Here is a 27,885-nt window from a genome sequence, read left to right on the forward strand (position 1 = left end):
AGGCGGCCAATGAGTGCGCTCGCGGAGAGCAGCGAGGCCAATATGGCTTCCCGCACCTGGTGACGGTTGAAGAAACTGTTAGGTCTCATGGAGAAGCCCCGGGGCGTCGAGGTGAGAGGGAGAGGAATTCTCGTGACTGGGAAAGGGAACCCCGAGAGCCCTGCTCGGTGGGCCCTTCTTTAGGCCTTTGAGCGACGCCTGGAGGGTGGAGGGTGGAAGGATGGATAAACAGGTAGTTAGGCTGAGCAGGGCCCGAGGCGATTGGCGTTGCTTTTTGCTCCGGTTCTGCTGGGGCCGAGTAGTTGAGGGAGGAACAGCCTCCCTGGCCTGGGGAAGGGGAATTGGGTTCAGAATCTGAGAGCTCCTGAATCTTCCTCCTCCTCCTTGTCTCATGGTGGTGTCCTTTAGGGACTATGAGGCCTGTCACATCCTGGTGGGAAGTAAGGGATGATTAAAGTTTAATAAACCCTCCGTGTCCGGAGCGTTCACATGCATTGTCTCCCAGTATACTCAACAGCCCAGTGTCTCGTTTTTGTGGTTCAGGTAGCTGAGGCCTGGTGGGGTGGTGCGACTCCCCAGGAGGGTCACAGGACTGTAAAGTGAAGGAGATGGGCACTAAGTCCGTCAAGTTCCAAAACTCTACCAGGTTTGCTTTTTCCACTCTACCACCACCTGTAACCCACGCATCCTTTAATCATTTGGCTTCTGGTCACCTTATATTTGAATTTCCTTTCTAGCACATTTGCATGTGTAGTTTGTAAATGTAAAGTGGAATCGCTCAAAAACTCTATAAGGGTAAAGGAAAAGAATCATACAGTGGAGAGTAAGAATGACAGCTCACAGTTTTAAAGCTGTCACTCACTGCTGGAAATGGAACTAGGCTTTGCATGTCAGCAGTCCTCTAGAGGGCTTGTTATTATCTCCATTGTACTGATGGAGAAACCAGGAGCAGTAAGGTTAAATATCTTGCACAAAATCACACAGGTAATCAGTGGAAGATCCTGGATTCAAACTCAGGTGTACCTGGTTTGAGAGCCCATGCTTTTAACCAGTAATAATCGCCAACATTTATTGAGCACATGCTGTGTGCAACTCACTGCTCTGAGTGCCTTGCCCGTATTAACCCTTCCTTCTCCCCCAAAGCCTATGTAATAGGTGGAATGGTCCTCATTTACAGGTGCGGAAATTGAGGCATTGAGATTGACCTGCTGCAGGTCATACGGTGGGGATGGTAGTAACTAGTAGGCAGTGGGGAGGGTGTTGGAGCCCTGGCCTAGAGCCCAAATTCTTCACACCTTTTCTGCAACATGCCAGGTAGATTTATGTACAGTATCTCATTTACATTCCACCTCCTGGAGCCAAGTATTTTTCTTGTTTTATAGATGAGAAAATTGAGACCCAGAGAGGTTAAATGACCTGCCCAAGGACGCACAGCTAGTTAGGATCACAGCTGAGTCCAAAGCTATTGTATGTACCACAGTGCTATAGCCAGCGTGTCATTAGCCTCCGAAATCCTCTTTAGGGCAGTCTGGGCCCCAAATTAACTTTTGTCTGACTTACGTTGTTTTTGAGTTGAAATTACTTTGGTGTACATATGCTGAAGGGGGAAGAATGAGTTTCTAAAATACATCTTCCCCAGAAAGTCTTCATGAGGCACTTTGCTTAGGATATTTTCACATCAGTGTATTCTGTTTGAATTATGGTAAAATGTCATCACTTATAAATCCACAGAGGGACCTTGGTGAATTCCTAATACATGTTTTCTGTCTTGCTAAGTTATTCTTTTTTTTTTATTTTTGGCTTCATTGGGTCTTCACTGCTGAGCGCTGGCTTTCTCTAGTTGCGGCGAGTGGGGGCTACTCTTCATTGTGGTGCCCAGGCTTCTCATTGTGGCGGCTTCTCTTATTGCGGAGCACGGGCTCTAGGCGCACAGGCTTCAGTAGTTGTGGCTTGTGGGCTCTAGAGCGCAGGCCCAGTAGTTGTGGTGCACGGGCTTAGTTGCTGTGCGGCATGTGGGATCTTCCTGGACTAGGGCTCGAACCCATGTCCCCTTCATTGGCAGGTGGATTCTTAACCACTGTACCGCCAGGGAAGCCCCTAAGGTATTCTTTTGATTTGCAGTTGAGAAATGTATAAACAAGAGTAATGATCCAGGTGTTTGCAAAAGGAGTATTTGATTCTGCCTGTCACTTGGCCCAAAAGTGTTGACTTGACCAAGAACTGGAAAGGGAGTTGATAGCAGATCTGCAGCTTCCCTTCCCATACACTAAGCCAACCATAATTCCTTCTGCCTGCTTTTGTGTCACTAGGAGACTTCAGAACCAATGGAGGAGGAAGAGGAAGATGATGACTTGGAGCTCTTTGGTGGCTACGACAGTTTCCGGAGTTATAACAGCAGTGCGGGCAGTGAGAGCAGCTCCTACCTCGAGGAGTCAAGTGAAGCAGAAAATGAGGATCGGGAAGCAGGGGAGCTGCCCACCTCCCCCTTGCATTTGCTTAGCCCTGGGACTCCCCGCTCTGTGGATGGCAGTGGTTCTGAGCCAGGTGCCTTCAGAGTGTCCCCTGAAGAGGGGGAGGTTTCAGGGGCTGTGGAGGAAGAGGGGGATATAGGCCAGGTGGGCAGAGCTGTCCAGGTGTGAAGGGCCCTTTGATCTGATGTCTAAGGCCCTAGGAGAGAGCAGAGGCACCCCAAGTATCCCCAAGGGTCATTTCCTCTGCTGCAGTCTGATTTCAAATTGTGATTTCCTTCTTTCTTATAATTAGTATTTATTCAGCACATATTAGATGCCAGTCATTAACATGGTGCTGCTTTTGCGATTGTCCTGTTCTCTAGATATTGAGAATATAGGACACCTAAAGTGATCTGGTTACTATCTGGGAAGGGACAAGAAATAGCTTGTGGGTTGGAAGTGAGAGGGGGGAAAATACAGAATAAAGTGACCTCCGGTTAGAGGGTTAGGGTAGGGGTGGGCAGATGAGAATCCCTATGAATCATCTGGAAGACAGTTGGCTTCAGAGGTGTGATGCTTACACAGCTCCTGGACCGCTGTGTCAGGGCCTCCAGTGTGGGGACCGCCTGTGACAATGGGGAGGCTAGATGGTCTGTGATGACATTTCTGTCCCCTGGTCCCTTTACTCTTTAGGAGAGGAGAATCTAATACTCTTTGCCACTTGTTTCCTTTCCATTCATCCTGTCTTCTCTTCCTTTCTCCCCTTTCTTTTATCTTTCTCCCTTCTGTCTTCTTCTAACCATTCTCTTAGAATCTTAGAACTTTAGAACTGGAACGAACTATTAGAGACCATCCAGTCCAGGGGTGCTATCTCCTGGCTGCACATTAGAATCACCTGGGGAACTCTGAACGAACCACAGATGCCTGTGTCCCACCACAGACCAGTTAATTAGAATCAGGCTTGGGCATTTTTTTTTTTTTTTTTTTGCGGTATGCGGGCCTCTGCCGTTGCGGAGCACAGGCTCCGGACGCGCAGGCGCAGCGGCCATGGCCCATGGGCCCAGCCGCTCCGCGGCATGTGGGATCCTCCCGACCAGGGCACGAACCCGTGTCCCCTGCATCGGCAAGCGGACTGTCAACCACTGCGCCACCAGGGAAGCCCAGGCTTGGGCATTTTTAAACGCTCCTCAAGTGACTCTGATGTGATATCAGGGATGAAACATTGATCTAGTTCAGTCTCTTTATAGATGAGAAGAAAATAGGCCCACGGAAGTTAAATGATATGGGTACGTTTTTTCTTCTCATTTTCCTCTTTGCAAACTTTCCAACACTCACCTGTTTCCCCAGTCATCCTCATGGATTTTCCTTAGCCCCACCATTGACACATATAGCCAAGGGGTGCTAAGGAGCTTTAGGTGTACGCACCCAAACCTTCTATTCCAGTTCTGTCAGCCTTAGGGGGCCTGGGACTCACCTGATTACTGCAGTGCCCCAGGTTTTGAAGGGCCCATCATTTTGTTTGATTTGGAGTGACGATCAAGGGAGTCATGTGCTAAGTTCTCTTCCCAGCTGTCTGTGAGATGTGTGGTATCGTGGGTACGAGGGAAGCCTTCTTCTCCAAGACCAAGAGGTTCTGCAGCGTCTCCTGTTCTAGGAGCTACTCCTCCAACTCCAAGAAAGCCAGTATCTTGGCTAGATTACAGGTGAGAGGCCATCACTTGGAAGACCCTTCCTGGGGCCGTGGGCGCTGAGACAGGAACAATCAGCAGACTGGCCTTGTGTTTTCACAGCACCGGTTCTCAAACTTGACTGCACGTTGGGGTCACCTGCAAACCTTAAAAAATATTGATGCTTGGGTCTTACTCGCAAAGATTCTGATTTAATTGGGGCTGAGTGTAGCCTGGACACAGGGTCTTTAACGAGCTCCCGAGGTGATTGTCCTGTGAAGCGTGAGGGTCGCAGTGCCCGCTCTTCTGCTTAGTGCCTCATACACTATCTCTCTCTTTGTGAGACAGTTACTATTATGTCCCTCATTTTGCAGATTTTAGTCAAGGCATAGAAAAGTCCTTCTCAGTGAGCTAATAATGGTATTGTTTATAACTGTAGTTTGGGGATACTTGCTATGGGCTTGGCACGCTCAGTCCAACCAGTGATCCCTAAAAAATGAATTTTTAAAGATTCCGATTTTAAGGGCTCAAAAATTTTTACTAACTTACTTAGAGGTACACAAATAAAATTGAAGAACCAGGGTTTGGACCCAGGTCTCTGGAATTTAAACCCAAATTAAAAAAAAAATTTTGGCCACGCCTCACAGCTTGCAAGATCTCAGTTCCCCAACCAGAGATTGAACCAGTGAAAGCGCCCAACCCTAACCACTAGACTGCCAGGGAACTCCCTCAATCCACATTTCCATCTCACCGATCTCTTTAATAAATTCTCTGGGCCTTTCTGATCAGTACTTAAGTTACAAATTACAGACCAGATCATTGGCCTTTCACTTTGGGGGACGATGCCTTTGAGCACCCGATAAGCTATGGACTCTCTCTAGAACATTCATGTATGTTCTAGAGCGAGTCCATGGTTCAGTTCACGAGCCCTTTGAAGCCCATTCTCTGCTGTAAATTTGTAGGAGCACCAAAGGAAGGAGATGGCTGAGAGTTGACGACAACAAAAAGAGGTTCCTGGCAGAGGCGGGGCTTAAAAGATAGTAAAAGTGCCCCTCCCTGCGTGTGGCTCTGCCAATCCCCACCCCCCCTCTCCAGTTGAACAATAGCTAAGTGTGGGCAACCCCCATCCTTGCAACTCCCCTCTGAGCTAAGCATTATCATTGTTATCATCTTGATTTACAAATGAAGAAACTGAAGTCCCAAAGCGTTAACTGGACTGATGCCTGATTTAAACCTGTCCAAATCCAGAGCCTTGTTCTTAGCCTTTAGGCTACACACCCTCTCCTCCCTCCAGGGAAAACCACCTACCAAGAAGGCCAAAGTCCTGCACAAAGCTGCCTGGTCTGCCAAAATTGGAGCCTTCCTCCATTCCCAAGGGACAGGACAACTCGCAGATGGGACACCAACAGGGCAGGACGGTAAGACTGCAGGGACCGGTGCTCAGGAAGCAGGTTGGGTGCAGTGCCAGGACGGGGGTGGCCTCCCAGGGAGCGAGGGTTGGAAGAGGTGGCCAGCTAGAAAGTGCCGGCCCGGGCTGGCTTCGGATTGTATCTTCCTCACCTGGTAATTGTGAAATTACCCCAGAAGATCCCTCAATCACTCTTAAATTGCCAAGACCCCTACTCTTGATAATTTAAAAGCCGAGGATTAGCTGCTTTTGTTTTGCATTGCCTTAGCTCTCTGGCTTCTGTTTCCCTGGGGCAGTGGAGACCCAGATCTTGTTTGAAAAAGGGTGATGGGATAAGGGAGGAACCTTTCTTTCTGAGCTCGTGTAGCTATTTCTGAGCAAATGTAGGCATGAAGCGACTGCGCTAGATGGTCTGAGTTTCTGACCGTCTGCGCTAGATGGTCTGAGTTTCTGACCGATATTGAGCCCCCAGGCTCAAGGGTTGGAGGGGCCTAGGTGTGTGCACCTCCCATCATTTAGATTGGCTGTGGCCAATGAGAGGTTGGGGGCGGTCTGAGGAATTTAAGCCCAAGGGTCTTTGAATTTCCGTCTTTCTCTGGGGAAGGAAGACCAGACATATTTCCCTCTGAGTGTTTCCTCTACTCCTGAGAGTCTGGCAGCCTTTGGATAAGGCCCTCCGCCGTCCTGATGGCCGCTGCTGGGGCAGGTATGGGGTGAGGAGGGGACCTGCTGCCCCCGCCCCTCCGGCCCGGGGTCCTGGAATGGCTGCTGCCGGAGCTCCCAGCTTCGACCCTTTAACCCTCTCCATCTTTGCCCCGCAGCGCTGGTCTTGGGTTTCGACTGGGGGAAGTTCCTGAAGGATCACAGTTACAAGGCTGCTCCTGTCAGCTGCTTTAAACACGTGAGTGCCCTGGGGATGAGGGGAGGGCGGGCAGGGTCCTGAGTGCTGCCACCATCTCACCCACCTGCCTCGCAACGTCGGCACCGGGAGAGAACAGGGTGAGGTCTGGGTGCTCGAAGCCCAGCTCTGCCGCTCCCTCCAGCCTACCTTTCTGTCCACTTTTTCAGAAAGTCCTCCCACAGACCCTCAATGCGAGCTTCTAGCCCCTCGGAGGTTCCCCACTTCGCTTATTTACATAATGGCACTTTGTGCTTTGATATCCAGAAGCAAACTTTGAGAATCCCTTTCTCCTTTTCCCCCATTTTTAGTGCTTTCCCGTTGAAAGCTTGGTGCTGTGAACTGCCCTGGGCCCCTTGGTTCCTGGGAGGCCAATGTGGATGCCTCCTGGAGCCCCTTCTTCTAAAGGCTCCCCGATTCCCTGTCACTGAGAAACAGCAAAGGCTGAGACCTGGAGGGCTGGGCTTGGAGCCGAAGAACTTAGCAGGCAGGCCTGAGCGGTGGTCTCCTGCAGGCGCAGAGAGAAACCGAGGGAGCTCTCTTGTCTTTCAAGCCAATTTCCTAAACCCGGGAAATCCAGGAGGAGGCCTCTTTAAACCCACTTCCTAGCCTCTAATTTCTGAGCTGCTACTTAACTCTGGGGAGGTGCTGATCAGGAAGAGGTTGGCACTCGGTGCAGCTTAACTCCTCCTCTCCTGTCTGGTTCCTAGTGAAGGTGCACGTCTTTCCCAGTGGGGGGAGCTCTTTATTTCCTGAATTCTCTAGCAGTTCAGGCATTTCATTGCGGGGAGTTGCATCATACTTGCACTAATATATCTGCCTCGATATGCTCTGTAAAAAGCCCACCTGAACGTGCCTGAGCAGTATAACTGTTTCTGGGTTCTGTGATGAACCCAGTCCCTCCGGCCAGGGAGATGGAATGGGATACACTGATTGGCTGAAACCAGGGCTGAGAAGGAAAAAAGGAGAATCTCCCTAAAGGAGAACCAAAGTGCCACTGGCAGCAAAGTAAGGATTAGATACTGGGGAGGCAGCCCCAAGCAGTCCAGTGCTGTCGGGGGCATGTTAACAGGAGGAGGAGAGATGGAGAAAGGATGTGCCAGAGCGGTGGGTGGGCAGCCGGCTCTGTGAGAGCCAGCCTGGCGACAGCTGCGAGAGCAGGGGTCGTGGTCCTAACGGCCCAGGTGGAGTGATGACTGGAAGAGGTGCTATTTGTGCCGAGAATGGCGCCTGGCACGTGGTGAGGGTGAGAAACTGCTAGGCGTCGTGACTGTCACGCAGGCTGGCGCAGCCATGGTGTGCCCGCGAGGATAGCAGCCAGGAGCGGCCCTGGAGAGCTTAGCACCCAGGACCATCTGACTCTGGGTCTCTGCCCAGCCCCACCACCACGTCTTGCCCGTCTCTTCATCTCTGGTCCCCGGCCTGGCCTTCCACACACAAGGAGTGAGGGGCAATGCTGAGGGGCGAAGGAGGAAGGACGCAGACTCTCGCGAGGCCCCTCAGCCAGCTGCTCTCCTCTGCCAGCCCAGGTGGCTCACTGTCCCCCTTACAGGTCCCACTCTATGACCAGTGGGAAGATGTGATGAAGGGGATGAAGGTGGAGGTGCTCAACAGCGATGCTGTGCTCCCCAGCCGTGTGTACTGGATCGCCTCGGTCATCCAGGCGGCAGGTGGGTGTTCCTCCGGCCGAGGCAGGGTCGGGCTGGGCAGTGACATCTCCAGATAGACCGGCAGTGGTGGAGCAGAAATCAGCTTCATAAAACAAACACAAAAACCCGCCTGCTGGAGTTTTTGCCTCCCTTCTTGCTGTTCTTTTATCTTGCCTACCTTAGAGGGGACCACAGGGTTTGGCGAGTTTGGAAACTCCCATCTTTTAAGTTCATTCCAGGGTTGATCAGGCTATAGAAAATTATTCTCCCTCCTGTGCTGTACTGCTTTCCGAGTACGTGGCATGGGTTTGTTTTTACTCTGGCTGTTGTGGAAGGAGTTCTTGAAGTAGGCAGCACAAGTCCTGTTTAGGCTGGAGAAGAGCGAAGGCCTAAGAGCACACCGCTCCCTCCTCCTTCTCAGGGTACCGGGTGCTGCTCCGGTATGAAGGCTTTGAAAACGACGCCAGCCATGACTTCTGGTGCAACCTGGGGACTGTGGATGTCCACCCCATCGGCTGGTGCGCCATCAACAGCAAGATCCTGGTGCCCCCGCGGAGTGAGTCGATGAGAACGTTCACTGTCCTGGTTCCTGCGGGGCCCTTGGGAGCAGTTAGACCAGAACAGGGCCCACCTGCCTCCTTGCTTCCTGTCCTGCCTTGTCCCAGAGGCCCTGTGGCAGGTCCAAGTTGGGGGAGTCCAGTTTTATAAGATGGTGATTGCTGGCCTGAAAAGGCAGAAATAAGTTATTTAGGCCCCTCTGCTGCTCTCTGGGGCAGCTTTGGTGCCCCATCAGTGGGAGTGTTGTCAGTCTGTACTCAGGGTTCTGCTCTGTCTCTGCAGCCATCCATGCCAAGTTCACCGATTGGAAGGGCTACCTCATGAAACGGTTGGTGGGCTCCAGGACGCTTCCCGTGGATTTCCATATCAAGGTCTGGCAGTGAGCCCTGTGGGTCTCCTAACTGATCTCCTTCCTGCCCCTGTCCCGTTTGATCTGTCCTTTGTGCTATTCACTGGAGTATTTTTTCTAAGACTCCCTTGCTTAGCAATCTTAGCGGCTCCAGATTTCCTAAGGATGGATGGTGGGTGTCGTCTGCCTTCCCAGCCTAATAGCCTCCTCCCTGCTCAGACGCATTGATCATGTTGCTTTGTCTGCCATTTCTTCTCCTAGATCCTTACCTTTGCTCATAGCATTTTCAGGAGCGTTCATTCGATAGATTTTATTAAGTACTTGTTGTATACAAGGCACTGGAAATACGGAGAATGTGCACCCTGCCATCTGGGACCGTCCATTCTGGCAGAGGAAATGAAGTCACACCCATGAAGAATTATAAAATAGCCTTGATTTTGTACCAGAGATGTGCCTCAAAATCATCTGTGTGGCATTGAATTTTAAAAAATTTAGTTCTTTAACATAAAAAATCATACACATGGTAAAAATTCAAAGGGATCACAAGGATATGCAGTGAAGACTTAGTCTCTTCCCCCTTTGTGTGCCAGGCCTGCTGTTGTGCGGCTCGCTCACATAGGTGCCTGGGCCACATCTAGGGTCTCTGGGGCCCCTGACCCGGATGCCCACACGTGTTGTTCTCATGTTGCTTGGGTAAGCATCACAGCAGTGAGCCAAGGGGATGCAGGGCAGGTACCACCGTGACATGTGGTTGAACTGGCCTTGTAGCCTCAGGACGAGCAGGTATTGAGGGAGGCTTTGTGGAGAAGATGGCATTTGAATTGTACCTTGATGGGTAGGATGTGGGCGGGCATGGAAGCCAGCGGTGGAAAATCAGATGGGAGGGTAGTTGGGGCCATCTCACCCAAGGCCCTGGATGCCTGGTGAGAACATTGGCGCCGTGGGCCTTAGCTGGTCTTCAATGAGTAATGGTTCCAAGCACCTCAAAAACAGTTTTTCCCTTCTTTGAACGTACTGGGTAGTGCTCATTTGCTCTTCATCTCTCTATATTTTGTTAATTATCATAGTCTTTTCCACAAAACTGCAAGCTTTTTCTCCTATATTTCCCATAGTACCTTGCACAGTGGACAGGGTTGGCGACTGAAGATGAGCTGGCCCTAGTGTTAGGATGAGGCAGGTGGCTGTGTGCAGGCCACCAGGAGTGTCAAGATGGCCTCATCTCTGCTTAAATTAAAAAGAGCTTGATTCTGGGTGGCAGAGCAGGGCTCTGCGTGAACAGTCAGCAAGCACACACTAGCTGTCACGTGCCCAGTCCCTGCAGGGCATGCGTGCAAAAGCAGCTGCCTCTGAAGATTGGGGGGTGGAGAGGATAGGAGGGGTGGGTCTGTGGAGGGAGCTCAAGTCCAAATCCAATCCCTATATGGTAATCCAGGCCCGCATCTCCGTGCCTAGTTCTGTGCTTGGAGCTGAGAATGTACAATAGAAATGACTCAAACCTAGCTTCTGCCTTTACAGACCTTGAGTTCCAGCGTGTGACCTTAAACAAAGGAGGGCAATAAAGCGTTGTCGGGTCGTGGGCTGCACCAGTGGGCACAGAGGAAAGGAGCTTGTCAGGAAAGGCCAGCGGCGGGGAGGCGGCCCAGAGGGACCCCAGCCCAGTTCTCGCCCTGTGTCTCTCCCTCTGCTAAATGGGCCTGGTATATTCCAGCCCTTGAGCTGAGGGTGAAACATCTGTGTCCTGGTGGCTGCTTTGTGACCCTTGGGCCGCTCCCCCTCCTGGTGGGATTTGGAATAGCACTGCTCAGCCCCCCGTCACGTGGAGACTGGGATGCTTCTCCCTGAGCCCGCAGTGCCCTGGTACTGGAAAAGCCCTACAGAGCTTACGTAACCATCCTCTACCCCCGGCAGGACAGCACCAAAGTCACAGCAGACAAAGAATCTCCCGTCTCCTCACCCAGGCCCCGCCACCAGGGCTCTAGAGCAGCTTGTGGACATCTTGGTCACTGTCCTTTGCTGCGTCAGAGGGGCAGGCATCACTACTGAGGTGCTATGAGAGCCGTTCAGAGCTGCAGCGCAGAGGGGCTGGAGCTGAAATTAGATGTATGGAGGCGAGGGGCACTCAGTTCCCTAAACGTGAGGCTTGTGTGTGCCGTCAGTGGGGGCCAGCAGGTAGAGGGGAGCGGGGTGCCCGTGTGGTCAGAGTGCAGATCCCTGAAAGAGCACAAAGCTGGACACCAGAGCCAGATCTGCGGCCCAGCTCTGCCACTCACGAGCCCGTGTGACTCTGGGTAAGTCACGTGACCTCTCTGGGGCACCTGTTTCCTTAGTCTGAAAAGCGTTCTGTAATACCCATCATGATGACTTACTGGCATTATGTAAAAATTATGTACTCACTTATGTAAAAATCATATCATCAGTATCATCCCAGGGACTTGAGAGCCAGGGTTGAACCTGGCGGGACAGGAGGGCTCATCTACCTGCTTCCTGACGCAGTGTGTGCGGTGCTTCCACTCCACCTTCCCCATCCTCTGATTACTCTTAAGGGACAGAACAGGAAGGTGGGTGGGAGGGTCCACATGACCCCAGCAGGCCTGTGTCCTGATGTCATTGCAGATGGTGGAGAGCATGAAGTACCCCTTTCGGCAGGGCATGCGGCTGGAGGTGGTGGACAAGTCCCAGGTGTCACGGACCCGCATGGCTGTGGTGGACACGGTAATCGGGGGTCGCCTACGGCTTCTCTACGAGGATGGCGACAGCGATGATGACTTCTGGTGCCACATGTGGAGCCCCCTGATCCACCCAGTGGGTTGGTCAAGGCGTGTCGGCCATGGCATCAAGCTGTCAGGTTAGCAGAAGTCCCTGGCCAGCGAGGGCACATCTCTACACCCCACAACCATGCTGCACGGTAGAGGCGATCATCTCTACCATGCGGATGGCAGGACTTGACCAAGTATCCCGAGAGGTTGAGTGCCTTGACTGAGGATGCTCAGGTTGAAGTGTTAAAAACTGGTTTGAAACTAGAGGCTACAGGCCACATCCTTTCCATGTGATGTGGGAAGAGTCTGGGTCCTAAGGGCTGAATAGTTCCTACAGAGACCTTCTGGTCTAGGGGGCACATTTCTGGGGGAGGCGTGGAGATGGCCCTGTTAGCAGCTTCACCTTCCTTTTCTCCCTTCCTCCCTCTGCCATTTCCCTAAAAGAGAGGCGCAGCGACATGGCCCACCATCCCACTTTCCGGAAGATCTACTGTGATGCTGTTCCTTATCTGTTCAAGAAGGTGAGGCACAGCCCTTGGGCACTGTCCCCTTGGCCACAGGTCCACTCCAGGCCTGCGGACCCCAGCTCTTCCCTGGGATGTCCCTTTCCCTCCCCACTTCCTTCCCAGGCCGATGGCAGATGAGGCCTGCTTTCCCACCTTCCCTGGGCCAGCCCGGAGATTCCCCAAGTGCCCCGTTCCTTTAAGGTTCGAGCTGTCTACACGGAAGGCGGTTGGTTTGAGGAGGGGATGAAACTGGAAGCCATTGACCCCCTGAATCTGGGCAACATCTGCGTGGCAACCATCTGCAAGGTGAGCCTGGGGGAGCCTCCAGTATGGCTTTCTGCGGGCATGGAGGTGGCAGAGCTTCCCAGTTCTCGCTGCTCCTGGGCTACCTGCTTTCGTGTCAGGGTCAGAATCTGCTTTCGTGTCGGGGTCAGAGGTGCGTTGGACAGGTGCTTACTGAACACCTGGCCTGAGCCTGTCCTGGGTCAGGTGTAGGCTTCCCTGCTGCCACATGCCACCTCCTTTGAGTGCTGACCTAGCCAAGCCATAGCCGGGCTGACTTCACTGCAAACCTCTGTTACTGCTGCAGCCTGAAGAGCCAACAGCCACCCTTCGGCCCTCCAGGGGGTTTTGCCGATTTATCCATCCAGCAGATCTCCAGGCTGGGCCCGTGTGTTCACTGAGAACACACTGACAAGAAGACAGATGCAGTTCCTGCTGGCACAGCATCTGCTGTCTAGTGAGGAGGCTAAATGATCTCACGAGTGTGGGGTACACCAGTGCTGAGTGCTCTGAAGCAGCTCGGGGAAGGCTGAGAACCAGCTCTGGTTGGATCCATCCACCTTGCATCCCCATTGTATCACCTCACCCTGGGATGGGGGTGCAGTTCAGGATACCATGTTCTGTCTGCCCTCCTCCCCTCCACCTGCTAGGTCCTCCTGGATGGCTACCTGATGATCTGTGTGGACGGGGGGCCCTCCACAGATGGCTCAGACTGGTTCTGTTATCATGCCTCTTCCCACGCCATCTTCCCAGCCACCTTCTGCCAGAAGAATGACATTGAGCTCACACCCCCAAAAGGCAAGACGAGCCTTACAGTTGGGAGGAGCAGGGTGGGGCCACTGGCCCCAATTCCTGGCCAAGCCAGACCCCTGGAGTTTGAAGTCTGTGAGTGGATTGGAGAGGTGACAGAGCTACCCAGGGTCACCACTAGCCCATACTCTGGGCTGGCTCGGCCCCATGGCTGGTATGTGGCTCGGTGAGCAGAGCTCCCACTTGTCCCTTTGGTCAGTGAACAACTTGTGCAACAGGACCATGGTCCTAGAGCAGGTACCAGCCTGGGGAGGAGGGAAGAAGGCTGCTGGGGAGACTCCGGGGGGGTCCTGACTGAGCTGCAGGCGCCCCTTTGGCGCTGGGAGACCTTCCGGGACTCCCTCCCGCTTCCCTTCCCCCCTCCTCACCTACACTTCCCACTCCTACAGGGTATGAGGCTCACACTTTCAGCTGGGAGACCTACTTGGAGAAGACCAAGGCGAAAGCAGCTCCGTCAAGGCTCTTCAACACGGTGAGGAGGCCAGTCCTGCCCACCGCCCGCAGCGGCAATCCCAGCCCTGTTCTTTTCTTGAGTCTTTGCTACTGAGGTCCGCCCCTTCAGGGGAGAAGTCCCAAGCTCTGACCTGGGCGCTATGCCGAACAGTTCAGCTGGTCCCTTTCCCAAAAGGGCCAGTGCCTGGGAACAAAATGCAGTGGGATCACTGGTCAGAGGAACCTCCCCCCGCAGGCATGCTCAGCCCTGCTCCCTCCCCCAGGTGTGCCCCACTGGGGCAGGGCCCCGGCTGGCTTGGTCATTGCCTTTGTTCCCCCTCCCAGGACTGCCCCAACCATGGTTTCAAGGTGGGCATGAAGCTGGAGGCCGTGGACCTCATGGAGCCCCGGCTCATCTGTGTGGCCACTGTGAAGCGGGTGGTGCACCGTCTCCTCAGCATCCACTTTGATGGCTGGGACAGCGAGTATGACCAGTGGGTAGACTGTGAGTCCCCGGACATCTACCCCGTCGGCTGGTGTGAGCTCACCGGCTACCAGCTCCAGCCGCCCGTGGCCACAGGTCTGGGCTCTCACAGCCCTAAGGGGCTCTTGACTTTCCTCTTCTTCTTCCTTCCTGCCAACCACGCCCCCGCCCCACGCCCACCTCGTTCTTTGGCATGAGATCGAGAATCTCCTGGACCACTTCTAAGAAAAGAGTGGCCCTTGTCTCCCTCCCTGTCCTGACTTCTCTGTCTCCCTCTCCCTCTGGCCTGCAGAGCTCCTTCCTTGACCTTGCCCACTCTGTCATATGCTCGTGCCCTTGTGCACCCAGGTAAACTCCCTAGGTCCCTCCGAGAGCCCTGGTGATGAGGGTGGGAAGAAGGGACAGCTGTTGTCCAGTCCCTCTCTGCAGCCCCCTCCCCGTTCTCATTGCCCAGCTCTGGCTTTCCTTCTGGGGGCGTCCCCTGTGTCAGGGAGGCCGGTGAGGGGCGGACAGGCATCTTGGGGTGTGCCTACAGCCTGTGTCCTCTCAGAACTCTCTCCTCACCTCTTCTCCATACTTTCAACAACAGAGCCCACCACACCTCTGAAAGCCAAAGAGGCCACGAAGAAGAAAAAGAAACAGTTTGGGAAGAAAAGTAAGTGATGCTCTAAAGCTACCTGGGATCAGCTGAGCCTGTGTCCCTGGGAGTGGAGGTGGGGTGTCGCCACCTAAGTCGTGCTCTTCATGGTCCCGCCCTCTCCTTCACCCCTTGCCCCACGGGCCCAGCCATCAATCACCCTGTGTCTTCAGGGACCCAGAGCGTAAGTCTTCCATCTCTGGCAATGGTCAGGATACCGAGGAAAAGAGACAAGAGACTATTTGGGGTGTAGGGAGGCCATGTGTAGAGGCCATGCTTGAAAGTAAAAGGTACGAAAGGAAATGGGTGGAAGCTGCTCCCTGAGGCTGTCGTTGTTCCCTCATGACCCCCAGGGAGTGGGAGGAAGGGCGGCCACTGATCTTGGGGACCTCTCCACAGACAGGCCCATTCTCAGCAGGCCCCAAGCTGAGCTGCAGGCCAGTGCAGTGAGGTGGGCTTCCTGACGTGGTATCATGCAGAGGAGAGGATGTCCTGAAGGGAACAGGGAGGAAACAGTGTGGTCCCGAGGCAGGATTAAGATGCTGTGAGGGTGTGGAGGCGACCAAGCGGCAGGACCCTGTGCCGTTCAAAATGTAGGGCTGGGAATCACACTTCAGACATGAAGAAAGCGAGGATCCGAAAAGGGAAGCTTAACCATGGCGGCGAGTGGGGGGAGGTGGGTGTCAGTCCCTTGCTGGCGGCAGCCTCTGAGCCGCAGGCACACAGCCCTGGGGGCTGAGGTCAGAGTTGGGTCCTCTGTCCTCCCAAACTGGCGCTTTCCCCTCTGCTGTGCTGCCTGACCACTGGGCAAGACCCAGCCTGCGTGCGCCACGTGGATGCATCCCTACCCCGGATTTAATTCTGTGTTTATTCAAAGGAAAAAGAATACCACCAACCAAGACCCGGCCCCTCAGACAGGGGTCCAAGAAGCCCCTGCTGGAGGACGACCTGCAGGCGGCAGAGAAGATCTCGTCGGAGCCCGTTCCTGATGAAAGTAAGAGCCTCCCACGCGGGGTCGAGGTTGGGGGCGGCTCCGGTGCTCAGAGGCCGACCCCCTCCTTCCCCACCTGGGCACAGAAGAGTAGAGTCAAGTTTGAAGGGAAGTTTCTGGGCACCAAGCAACCCTTCTCAGACCACTGGGCCTGGAGGGCTTCCCAGACACCCACCCCCAGCTCTGAATGGAGCCGAGCGTCTCGCATGGCCCTCTCCACCTCATGTGCTTGGCAGGGTGGGCAGCCTGCCCGGCTGGGGTGACAGGACCCTAGGCCTTCTGTGCTGCCTGCCCCCACAGAGGGGGAAGGGGCTCCCCTTGCCATGTCCTGAGGGCCTGTCTGTAGGAAGCCTGATTTCTTCCCCAGATCCTGAGGCCACGCCCTTCCCGGAGTTACAGGCACACTCTCTTCTCCCTGTCCCCCACCTCTCTTCCTCCTCAGTCATTACTGTGCGTGTAAAGGAAGAGCATCTCGACGTGGCCACGCCTGACAAGGCCCCAAGTCCAGAGCTGCCCGTTCCCATCGAGAACATCAAACAGGAGACAGACAACTGAGACTTCCTCGTTGCTGCCCAGCCGCCCAGCTGGCAGCCAGCCCAGGGCGCCTCGACTGCCAGCACCCCTCCACCCCACTTTCCTCTGGAGACTGAGCCTTTCTGCGTGAATGCCGCCTGGTGCTGTGGGCGCTGGGCAGCGAACGAACACCCAGGGTCTCCCGGACCCGCCCTGTCGCCTCTGCCCCCTCCTGGGCAAGGCCGGCGTGACTAGGGCTGCTGAGACCCACAGACTCGCCTGTGAGCAGCTCCCTCTCCAGCTGGAGTTCCCGAAGCTCTTCCTTACCAGCCTCCATCCACACCCACCGTGTCCCTCAACTGCCAGGGGTGAGGGACCGCACACTGGAGGACAAGTTGGTTGGTGGCGGGGGTGAGCTCAGCGCGCCTCTGTGTGTGTGTGTGTGTGTGTATGAGCACACCCAGCATGCGTGTGTGTGTGTGTGTGTACGAGCACAGTCAGCATGTGTGTGTCTGTGTGTGTGTATGTGTGTTCGAGCACACACGTCCCCTGAGAGGGAGGCTGCCACCAGCATTGAACTTAACCCGCTCTGGAGCCCAGGGGGGCTAGGACCTGTCCTTTTCATTCTCCTGTTAACCAGGGACGGGTCTGGCCCTGCCAGAAAGTCACAGGGCTGCGACAGAGTTGGGTGGTCAGCCCTGCTGGCTGAGGTGGCCCTGGAGGAGCTCCTGGAGGAAGGGACACACTTCCTGGCTCGTTTTCCTCACTGTTCGTGTCCTTAACTCTGTAACATGTTTTGAATCTCCTTCTCTCTAAAGTACCTTCTAGAAGTTCATCTAGCATCTGCCCAAATTTCAGCTGCTTTTTTTTCCCCAGTTAGTCTCCTTTGAAACTGTCTCCTCCCTCTGATCCATCCTCTCTTCAAGAGACTCTCTTCCTGGAACCTAAGGTGATGGCAGGTGCTGTCCTCAGCCCTTTTCTTTCCTTCTACATGTTTGGGTAGTGACGGCACGGCAGGGTGGGTCCCTGTGTCACCCCTTTAAGGGCTGCAGCTGTGCCGGGCGGGTATCTGGCTTCCTGGACTGTCAGGTGCTTGCCAGATGGGGTGCTGACCGTGGATGTGCTCAGGACCCAGCTGTTGGGTGTCATCCCAGAGATGGGGTGACCAGCCCAAGGGGAGCTGATTTCCTGTCAATTCAAAGAGAACTTGATCCTTTCTCCTTTTCTAAAGACACCCTGCAGGCCCACATGGTATAGAAACCAGGCCCAGAAAGCACCCTCTTGCAGCCTGAGTTCCCCAAAACATTACTAGGTGTGTGTGGAACACAGTGATGACCAAGGACGGGGCAGGTCCCAGGAAAGAGGGACCATGCCTGACCCCACCCCCATCTCACACACACCAGACTTGAGTGGTGATGGGTCAGTCAGTGGCATCAGCTCCCAGGGGAGGAAGGTGGCATGTGTGTGCACTTCAGCTCTGCCTTTGTTGAGGGTAAACTGCTCAGCTGAGAATAATTCATCGTCCCTGATGCTCTTGCTGTTAATGGATCCAGTTCTGACTGAAGAGCTTCTAGGAAAACAGGACTTGTATGGTATTTTGGCCTTCGGTTGCTTCTTCCTGAATGGAGAAGTGAAATCTACATGTGCCGTGAGCACCACAGGCAGAGCTGGAGGGCACGATGAGCTGCCGTTGCGGCCCTGCACTGGCCTCCCGTACTTAACTTGCATGAGACAATTGAATCTCTTTTTTGCTGAAGTCCAATTTGTCAGTGTTCTGTTCTTAGAGCTAGAGTGCGTTCTGATATGCCACCCGACGGTGTCAGTTATGAAAATTGGGTGAGTTCACACATGAAGAGTGCAGAACACAAGTGTCATCTGTCATCTCCGGAGCTCCCCGTCTCCATAGCAACAACATGCTATATTCTCCTTATGTTTCAGCCATTCCCCTCCCAAAACCACAGGTTCCAGAAAGCCCAAGTATGTGACAAAGTGTACATAACGTGTTGCTGGGACCTAGAGGTTAATTTGTTACAGATGGAAGTGTTGACCTCTGGGACATAATAGCTCAAGGCACAGAATGAACCTTGTTCCTCAATTGCCCTTGGATGGAACCAGGTCTTGAAGTCTCACAGCAGCGGGGCCACCTGATGGCTGGGAAATATCCTCAAGAACAGAGCCACTTCCACTCCCTGCTCCCACTGCTTGACAGCCTGCAGCAGCTCCCTGGTGCAGATTAGGCCACGTGCAAACACCTTCCTTTACTATCACCCCCATCTGGATCCTCAGCTCTGCTTGAGGGACGGGAAGCAAGGGCACTACCATTTGTGATAGCCCCACATGACAGGCACTAGTGTACAGGCGTTCACACGGCTCGCTTCATCTTCACAGTAATCCCGTGAGGACACGCTGACTCATTTTACGCATAAGAGACAGAGGACTCGTTAAAGTTCAGTAACTTGGTGGCTTGACAACTGTTAAATGACAGCAGTGGGAGCAAGCCCAGGCTCGTCTGCCAGGTGCTTTCGGCCAGGCAAGTCCCCCAGCCCAGAACACCCTGCCAGGGCTCAGGGCCCTTATCCTTCTTCGATGCCTTGGTATTCCCGGGAGGAAGCTGCCACTTTCAACAAAGTAAAAACAAAAAGCCTGCTGGTGGCGTATCTCCGTGTCAGAAAGGGTGGTTGGATAGGGTGGCCCGCGAGGCCCCATTCCTGTCGCAGCTACAAAATGTGGGATTGGCGTGGGGGTCTTTTAATGAGAGTCCACACCTTGAGGTGAACCCGTCGGGGCTGCTGCTCCCGAGTCGAGCTCAGCATCCACGCTGGTGCCGTTCATCACGACTCCCGGCAGAAAGCGCCGCCCGAGTGTTCGCCGAGCATGGCCGCCGTCACTGACCCTGGCTCCAGGGCTCGCTTCTAAGGCCGAATGCTCACCCTCAGCCTGGGGTCTTTTTAGGGGTTCTTCCTCACGCCCAGCCGACCTCCACAAAGAACAGTTTCGGGTTGAATTAAGTCCCCACGAAAAAGATACACCTCAGAATAAGGCCTTATTTCGAAATAGGGTCTTCACAGAGGTGATCCAGTTACAATGAGGTCATTAGGGTGGGCCCTGATCTAATGACTCGTGTCCTCACAAAAAGGGGGAATTTGGACACATCCAGCAGGAAGACGATGTGCAGAGACACGGAAAGACGTCGTGTGACGGTGGAGGCAGGGACGGGGCTTGTGTTGGCACAGCCAAGGAACGCCTGGGGCCCGCGGAGGCTGGACGGGGCACGGAAGGACCCTCCCCTCGAGGCCTCAGAGGCAGCACAGCCCCGCCAGCACTCTGATTCCAGGCTTCTAACCTCCACATCAGTGAGACAATACATTTCTGTGGTTCTGAGCCACCCAGCTTGTGGTAGTTTGTGGTACTGCAGCCCTAGGGAACTGATACAAACACCATCTGATGGTCCCTAGGTGCCCCAACTCTTCAAGCTGCAGGTCCAGAAGCAGGCAGAGCCCTCTCCCCTCCTTCCCAGAGCCCACCCTGTTCTGGTCACGGCTTTCCTCTAAGGTCTGCCTCCCCTACATCCCCTCACCACCCAGCACGGGTCGCCACGTGGAGGGGTGCCCATGTCCTGCGCACTCTTCTCTGATGAGCTGCGAGATTTTGCTACAACTGAGCGTTCCAGTGTGAATGGGTTTGTCCGGACAGCAAACGTAACGTCAAGGGGGTGATGGAGTCCGACCCGTGGTACCAACCACACACCTGCACTCCTGCTCTTCCCGCCCCAGGGATGAGCGAGGCCCCCGAGATCAGGTGGGGACAGGCTGAATCAATGGCAATCCAGCAGTAACAGTCACTGTGGGGTTCTCATGGATACCCAGGGTCCTGGGATGCTGCAGCTTAATCGGAAAGGCCATTGTCCCGTGGGATGAAACAGTCATTTCCTTACAAACCCACTCTGGGCTTAGCCCAGAGGTGGAGGAGGTAAGGAGAGGGGGATAGACATTTTTTAACGGAAGCAACAGGGTCATTACCCAGATCTAGAACCTCACGAAATTGGGACCAAGACAAGTCAGATCCCTGCTACCCCAGGGGCTTTAAAACCTGACCCACCCAGCGAGGCCTCCCTGCACCTGCCCCCAACCAACCTTGTTCGCTCCCTGCCATCTTCCCTTCATGGGGGTCCTCTGGGCACTAGGCCTGGGGGCCGGCGTCCGCTTGGCCTTCCCGGCAGCCCAGCCCGGGCAGGCTTCAAAGACAGCAGCTGCAGCCTTCACACTCTGGCCACGGGCACTGGGAGGGGCGGCACAGGTGGCCCCCACGTGCAGGTTCAGCCCAGTGAGCCACCTGAGGAGAAAAGGGGGTTCGGGGAAGCCACTGTGCTGAGCTTTCCTGAGGAGAGCGAAGAGGTCCTCAGTGATGCGGGGGCAGTGGGACTCGGCCACTCACCAATTATGTGACCCTGAGCAAGTCATTTCAACCTTCAATCCCCTCCCTGTAACAGGGGGCCAGTAATAAACAGTTCCAGAGGGCTGAAGACCCAGACGCTGTTCAATCTAGATAAGCTATCTAATTTAATGTAATTCTTACGACCGCCACCAGGAGGTGGATGCAATCGCTATCATCCCCTTTCCAGATGAGGGGCCAGCACAGAGAGGCCACATGGCTCACAGGTAGATGGTCAGTCACAGAGGTGGATTTGAGCCCAGGTCACCAGACTCCACGGTTCTTGTTGCTTTCTTAGGCAGTGACGTAAAGTGCTCTCACACATTTACTAGGTCCCACCCCACTAGGCTGGGCAGATTTCATTCCCACTTTATAGATGAGGGAACAGGGGCTCAGAGAAGCCCACCCAAGCCCCGTGGATGTCTGGCTCCCCCAGGAAGGGTAGCTGGCCCTGGAAGGATCCTCGCCCGCCAGAGGTGCTCAGATGGCACCAGGGCTTGACTGAGAGCAGCTGCTGGGTCCCCAGCTGGGGCATTCAGTTGGGGGTGCTTACCTGTGAAGTGGGAGCAGCTGGCAGTCACAGTGGAAGGGATTGCCACTGAGGTCGATGAGCTCAAGCTGGCTGAGACCAGGCAGGGCGGGCAGGGCCTGCAGCTGATTCTTTTGCAGATGTAGGCTCTGGAGCCGAGGCCCCAGGCCCAAGAAGGCCCCCGGAGAAATCTGCAAGAAGGCGCCAGGCCCTGGTGTGAGCTCCTGCCAGGCCTGTCCCACCCCCAGGCCTGGGAGGGAGCCTCATGCTCCCCGTGAAGAAGGGGAGTCGAGAGCCCAAGATGGGCAGGAAGGGCAGTGCTGGGGTGGAAACCCAGGTTTTGCCAAAGCACGTGCCCTTTGCAAGTCACACAGACCCCCAGTCCATGGTTCTTTCTGCTATGCCTGGACCCCCGCATATTGGCAAAGCTCTGCCCACAAAGTGTGTAACAGTAGGTAACCCCACGGATCCACGTTCCGCCCTCCTCCAGGCCTCGGCAGTGCCCTCCCTGCCAAGCCCCTCCGTGTGGCACAGCGTTCCTCCTGGTCTGTGGCCCACACCTGAGCTCCCTGGGGCAGGCGCAGGGTCGGGCTCATCTCAGGGACCCCACGCCCAGCCTCGGGCCTGGCACTGCAGGGGTGGCAGTGTTGGTTGAGTGAACGCAAGCTGTGTAGACCCTCGTGCTGCCTCCCCTCACCCCTGTTCCCCCTGTGCCCACCTGCTCCAGGCCACTGCTGTTCAGGAAAAGGTGTTGCAGCGAGCGGCCCACGGGCCAGAAGGCCCCATCTTGCAGGGCCCTGAGCGGGTTCCCCGAGAGCTGCAGCTCCAGGAGGGCAGGCAGCCCCTCCAGGGCCGCAGTGGGCACCTCTCGCAGCTGGTTCCTGTCCAGGTGCAGCTTCTCCAGCTCCTGAGCGGGGCCCAGTGCCCCGGGGGACACTTGGGTGATGCGGTTCCCACTCAGGTAGAGCCAGCGCAAGGCCCGCATGCCTGCCAGGTCCCCCAGTGCCAGGCGGTCCAGAGCGTTTTCCTGCAAGTGCAGGGAGAAGAGGCTGGGCAGGGCGCGCAGGGCGGCCCCTGGCACCTGCAGGAAGCGGTTGCGCTCCAGGTACAGGTAGCCCAGGCAGGGCGCCCCTTCGAGGGAGGTAGCGCTGAGGCTGGAGAGCGAGTTGTCCGAGAGGTAGAGGTAGAGCAGGCTGCCCAGCCCCGCCAGGGCGCCTGCTTCCAGCTCTGTGATGCCGCAGTGCTGCAGGTGCAGCGACACCAGCTGGCCCAGGCCCGGGAAGGCCTCTCGGGGCACCAAGGGGAAGTGGTTCTGCCTCAGGTCCAGGAGCTGGGTGTCGTTGGGGAAGCCGCGGGGCACGACCTGCAGGCCGCGGTCCTCACAGCTGCTGTGCCGGGACTCAGGGGCGCACACGCAGGCGCGAGGGCAGGGCCTGGCCGCCCCAGCCTTCTCCTTGGAGGTGCCGTCAGGGACACGGGGCCGCGCGGCCGCCACCTCCTCCTCTTCCTCCTCCGCCCCGGCTCCGGGGCAGCGCAGGTCCGAGGGCCGCAGGGCGTCCAGGGCCTCACCGCGCAGGCGCCGCGGCTCCCCGCACGCGCCGTCCGAGCGCACGCGCGCACGCGCCAACCACTGGAGCAGGGGCCGAGCCCGGCAGTCGCACCGCAGTGGGTTCCCCTGCAGCCGCAGCCGGCGCAGCTGACCCGGGCCCTGCAGCGGCTGCAGGGCATCCAGCTGGTTCCCACGGAGGTCCAGGGTGTGCAGGCGGGGGCAGTGGGCAAAGGCCCTGGGGTCCAGGGCCTGCAGGGCCCCGTGGTCCAGCCTCAACTCCCGCAGGCCGGGCAGCACCAGCCCGTCCTCCTCGCCCGTGTAGGTGAAGGGGTTGTGGCCCAGCTCGAGGCGGGCCAGGCCGCGGGCCTGGGACAAGGTCGCTCCGGGCAGGGACTGCAGCTCATTGTGGTGCAGGCTGAGGCGGCGCAGGGCGGGCAGGCCGGCCAGGGCCTCGGGGGCCAGCACGCTGAGCGCGTTGTGGGACAGCTGCAGCCAGCGGGCGCGCACCAGCCCCTGGAAGGCCATGGCGGGCAGGTAGACGAGGGCGTTGTGGGCCAGATTCAGCGTGGCCAGCGCGCCCAGCGCCCCGAACGTCCCCGGCCGCAGCTCCTCCAGCAGGTTCCCCTCCAGCTCCAGCCGCCGCAGCGAGCCTAGCCCGTCCAGCGCCTCCTGGGGCAGCGCGTTCAGGCGGTTGGAGGCCAGGTTGAGGAGGAGCAGGCGGCCCAGGCCTCGGAAGGCACCCTCGGCCACCAGCTCCACCTGGCAGTGCCGCAGGTCCAGGTGTGTCAGGTAAGGCAGGTCCCGGAAGGCAGCTGGGGGGATCAGCTTCAGCATGTTGCCCTGGAGGTCCAGCCGCTGGGTCAGCTGAGCAGGGAGAGGTAGGGGAGGCTGAGCAGCACCAGGACCACGGCCTGTGCCCCTTGCTTACCCTGGCCTTTGCACGTGCTGTTCCCTCACCTGGAACACTCTCTTCCCCCTCACGTTTCCTTCATTCTCTTCATCCTGCTCCCTGACACCTCCTCCTGGAAGCCTTCCTCCCCAGCCGCCTGGGTATCCCCTAGTCTAGCACTTTTCACATTGAATTGTCACTGCCCCTTTACTTTCACTCTTTTCCTCTAGCTCTTGACTCCATAGGACAGAGACCATACCTTAGTCCAGTATATCCCCAGTTCTCTGCCACAGGGCCTGTAATTAACTCAATGCTGTATCTATATAGGTCACCTAACTTGTTCCAATTGCATAGCATTTTACGAGGGGTTTGTTTCGTTTTTGTTTGTTTTGCGGTATGAGGGCCTCTCACTGTTGTGGCCTCTCCCGTTGCGAAGCACAGCCTCCGGACACGCAGGCTCAGCGGCCATGGCTCACGGGCCTAGCCGCTCCACGGCATGTGGGATCCTCCCGGACCGGGGCACGAACCCATGTCCTGTGCATCGGCAGGCGGACTCTCAACCACTGCGCCACCAGGGAAGCCCACTGCATAGCATTTTAAATAGACTGTCTCCCTGTTGTTGGTTATTATCATTCCCATTTTACAGATGTGAAGACTGAGGCTCAGAGAGGAAAAGTGACTTGCCAAGGCCTCCCAGCCCGGCAATGGCAGATCCACTGGTGCCAGCCCGGGCTCCTCCTGCTGTCCCCCCCCCCAACCCCATCTTGTCCTGCTGACCTCAGGGATGGCATTCGGCACCTCGGTGAGGTTCTGGTGCCGGCAGGCCACATGCCGCCTGGAATTGTCGCAGACGCAGGTCTGTGGGCAGCGCTGGGCAGCTGCATGCCAGGTTGGCCCCAGTGGCAGCAGCAGAGGAAGCAGCAGCACCACGGAGACACTCTGGGGCCTGGCAGAGAGAAGAAGGGTCAGGTGTTCACAGAAGCAAGGGTCCCACACTGTCCACTCACTGAGCCCCAGCTCTTGTCCCAGAGCCCCTCAGATGTCTTCCTCCTTTGGCCCCAGGGAAGCTGTCATTACCCTGAGCCTCCAAACCCTCCCCAGAGCATAGATTGCATTGTTATCCCTGTTTTATACCAGAGGAAACAGGCTCAGAAAGGCAACCTGGCAAGTCCCTTTGATTGTCTGCCAGTGGCTCAGTGAGGCCTTTCCGAATGCAGTTCAGAGGTGTGCCCAGGCTGTGCAGAAGCCCCCGGGTCCAGGGGGAGTTGTGTCCTCCCAGGGTGAGGTTGGCGGTGGAGAGAGAATCAGCCGTTCCTCAGACGGAAGTGGCATCAGCACCGTGGTGGCAGGGAGCGTAATGGCACCCACCTCGAGAAGACAGCCTGGCAGCCGGAGGGGAGGACCCAGGGCTGGCACAACTTGGGAGACCAGGTGTCGTGGGATCCGAAAGCCCTGAGGAGCCTTAATGGCTGGTCAGAGCCACTCTGACAGGCAAGCAAGGGGCTCCGACTTCTCTCTTGTTTATTCATGTGTTGTCCTCTCTTCATCTTAGTGCCACCCCGCTGGCCTGGCCTGGGATGGGGGGAACTGCGGGTATGGCCTTGGGGCTGTGCTTTGGGCAAGGTCTGTCCACTTTCCTGTCTGTCCATCCACTCCCCGTCTACCCAATACCCAGCTGGACCCCTTTACCTCACAACTACCGCCTGCCTCTCCACAGGGAGGGCCGCGCCACGGTGGCACTCCTGGCTTCCCCACTTCCGCTCACCACCAACCAAAGGGAACTTTCCAAGATACAGACGGGCCCTGACACCCCCGGCTGAAATCCCTCCAGCCTCTCCTCACTGCCTTTGCTGGGAAATCCTGACTCCTGATTCCCCAGCTGGTACCCGCTCAGACCCTTCAGTGTCACCCCGGGCTCCCCCACCATCAGCACGCAAAGCAGCTCCCTCCTCTCTGCCTCACCAGCTTTTCCCTCTGTCCTCAGCTCTCTGAGCAACCCTTCCTGATCCCTGGGCTGACTCCCACCCTGAGCCTCCCGTGTTCCACTCACTGGGTTGGCTGTCACCATGCGGTTTTCAGTTTCCTTGGGGTCCCAGGGTCCAGCCCGGCCTTGGGGCTGGTGGCATCCTGTAGAGCTGTAGTGAGGCTGAGGCTCAGGGCAGGTCGGGGGTGTGGGGACAGATCCCTGAGGGACAAGCGTCCAGGCCTCAGGCCTGCCTAGCGCTCAGACAGGCTCCTGGAGGACTAGCCCAGGGGAGCTCCTGGGAGCGGCCACGTTCACCGTCTTCCTCGGAACCCATTTCGGAGAGACCCTTGGAGAATCTCTGCCCCGGGAGATCCCAGAGCCCCTGTCCCCCAGCCCCTGAGAGGCCCAGAGAGGGGCAGGGGTTTGCCTGGAGGCACTCAGCTTCTCTAACCCACCTTGCCACCGCAGGGCCCAAAGACTCACCCCGCCATGCCGATCGCACGGCCAGTCCAGCCTGGAAATGCAGCACAGGGGAAGGCTGGCAACGGTCCCTGCCTGGACGCCAGCGGGAGCCCCCCTCCCAGCCCGCAGACCTGGCAGCGGGGACAGGGCTGAATGGGAGGCATTGTGAGGTGAGTGAGGGGCGGGCATGGCAGGAGCAGCGGCTGAAGTTGCAGGGCTTCTTGCTCAGAATCCTGGCCCAGGCCTGAGACCCGAGTCCCTGGACCGGCCGAGCAGGGAGGGGCCTCAAGGGGCTGGCCAGTGGGTCCCAGACCTAGGCTTCCTCCGGCTGTGTCCCTGGGCAGGGCTGCACCTCACCGAGCCTCAGTTTCCTACTCTGTGAAAAGACAGAGTATCAGTAACTAGCTCATAGGGTTGCTCTGGGGGTTAAGGTAGGCACCTGGCACATAGTAGGTGCTCAAGAACAGTTAACTCTGCCCTGTTTGTGCTTATAATACATTTACATACATCGTTTAGCACTGTACATAAATTATTCTGTAAATCTGTTTTTTTTTCACTCAACATCAGGGAACTATCTAAATTGATTCTTCTTAGTTATATTCATTCATTTTGACTTGTATAGTATTCCACTGTATAAGTGTATCAACTTATGCGTTAATCGTGGACGTTTGGGTTGCGTCCAATTTTGTTATTACAGTGTTGCAAAGAATACCTAAATACTTATCTTCCTGGGGACATGTGCATTTTTTAAAAAAATGAAATAGTTCATCTAGACCATAGCAAACATTTAAAACCTTTATGTATGCTATGATTTTTCAGATCCTGTGATACTTTAGATCTGTGTTTCTGGTGGAAATGCAGCTTTCATTACTGTTTTTTGGCTTTAAAAACAACAAACAAACAAGAAATAGTGTCACACCACACACAGACTTTTTATTAACATTTATTTGGCTGCGCCGGGTCCTAGTTTCGGCATGTGGGATCTAGTTCCCTGACCAGGGAACGCGGAGTCTTAACCACTGGACCACCAGGGAAGTCCTCACACACAGACTTCTGCATGTGCTTTATTTCGCTCAGCAAATTCTATCAACAGTACTGCACAGTGTGCATCCTTTTTTTTACCCCCCATATTTGTTTATTTATTTGGCTGTGTCGGGTCTTTGTTGCGGCACACGGGATCTTCGTTGCAGCACGTGGTCTTCTGTCTAGTTGCGGCCCGCGAGTGCTCAGTAGTTGCGGCATGCGGGCTTAGTTGCCCCGAGGCATGGGGGATCTTAGTTCCCTGACCAGGGATCGAATCCTGCGTCCCCTGCATTGGAAGGTGGATTCTTAACCACTGGACCACCAGGGAAGTCCCCAGTGTTTATCCTTTTATGTCTGGCTTTTTTTTTTTTTTTTTTTGGCTTTGTTGGGTCTTCATTGCTGTGTGCGGGCTTTCTCTAGTTGCAGCGAGCGGGGGCTACTCTTCGTTGCGGTGCACAGGCTTCTCATTGTGGTGGCTTCTCTTGTTGCGGAGCATGGGCTCTAGGTGCGCGGACTTCAGTAGTCGTGGCATGCGGGTGCTAGAGCGCAGGCTCAGTAGTTGTGGCGCACTGGCTTAGTTGCTCCGCGGGATCTTCCCGGACCAGGGCTTGAACCCGTGTCCCCTGCATTGGCAGGCGGATTCTTA

General features: G+C 55.8%; 2 protein-coding genes across 5 annotated transcripts; one reads left to right on the forward strand and one right to left on the reverse strand.

The window, feature by feature from the left end:
- On the forward strand, window positions 1–18,243 carry L3MBTL2 (L3MBTL histone methyl-lysine binding protein 2). 2 transcript variants are annotated; one of them, XM_027107769.1, is made up of 17 exons: window positions 35–111; window positions 2,310–2,544; window positions 4,020–4,153; window positions 5,412–5,535; window positions 6,347–6,426; window positions 7,976–8,093; window positions 8,494–8,628; window positions 8,913–9,001; window positions 11,593–11,824; window positions 12,180–12,256; window positions 12,443–12,547; window positions 13,174–13,321; window positions 13,723–13,805; window positions 14,111–14,345; window positions 14,839–14,904; window positions 15,764–15,880; window positions 16,320–18,243. In XM_027107769.1, the coding sequence occupies exons 1-17, from the start codon at window positions 88–90 to the stop codon at window positions 16,430–16,432; spliced, it is 2,115 nt and encodes a 704-aa protein (XP_026963570.1). In that variant the 5' UTR covers window positions 35–87; the 3' UTR covers window positions 16,433–18,243. The 2 variants fall into 2 exon arrangements, with proteins under 2 accessions (XP_026963571.1, XP_026963570.1); XM_027107770.1 differs by lacking the exons at window positions 7,976–8,093; window positions 8,494–8,628; window positions 8,913–9,001 and having other exon boundaries at window positions 1–111.
- Window positions 15,736–27,214, reverse strand: CHADL (chondroadherin like). Of its 3 annotated transcripts, none has more exons than XM_027107773.1 (5): window positions 24,566–27,214; window positions 22,069–23,763; window positions 21,375–21,541; window positions 20,524–20,722; window positions 15,736–15,953 (listed from the first exon to the last, which is right to left on the reverse strand). In XM_027107773.1, exons 2-5 carry the CDS (start codon window positions 23,731–23,733, stop codon window positions 15,927–15,929), a joined length of 2,058 nt encoding a protein of 685 aa, XP_026963574.1. In that variant the 5' UTR covers window positions 23,734–23,763; window positions 24,566–27,214; the 3' UTR covers window positions 15,736–15,926. The 3 variants fall into 3 exon arrangements, with proteins under 3 accessions (XP_026963574.1, XP_026963572.1, XP_026963573.1); XM_027107771.1 differs by lacking the exon at window positions 15,736–15,953 and having other exon boundaries at window positions 19,521–20,722; window positions 24,566–24,734; window positions 25,839–27,214; XM_027107772.1 differs by lacking the exons at window positions 15,736–15,953; window positions 24,566–27,214 and having other exon boundaries at window positions 19,521–20,722; window positions 22,069–24,138.
- Between the last annotated feature and the right edge of the window lie 671 nt (window positions 27,215–27,885).

This window comes from Aethalodelphis obliquidens, unplaced genomic scaffold (genome assembly GCF_003676395.1).
Source record: "Aethalodelphis obliquidens isolate GAN/ISIS:26980383/991018 unplaced genomic scaffold, ASM367639v1 scaffold8, whole genome shotgun sequence".
Classification (NCBI taxonomy): Eukaryota; Metazoa; Chordata; class Mammalia; order Artiodactyla; family Delphinidae; genus Aethalodelphis; species Aethalodelphis obliquidens.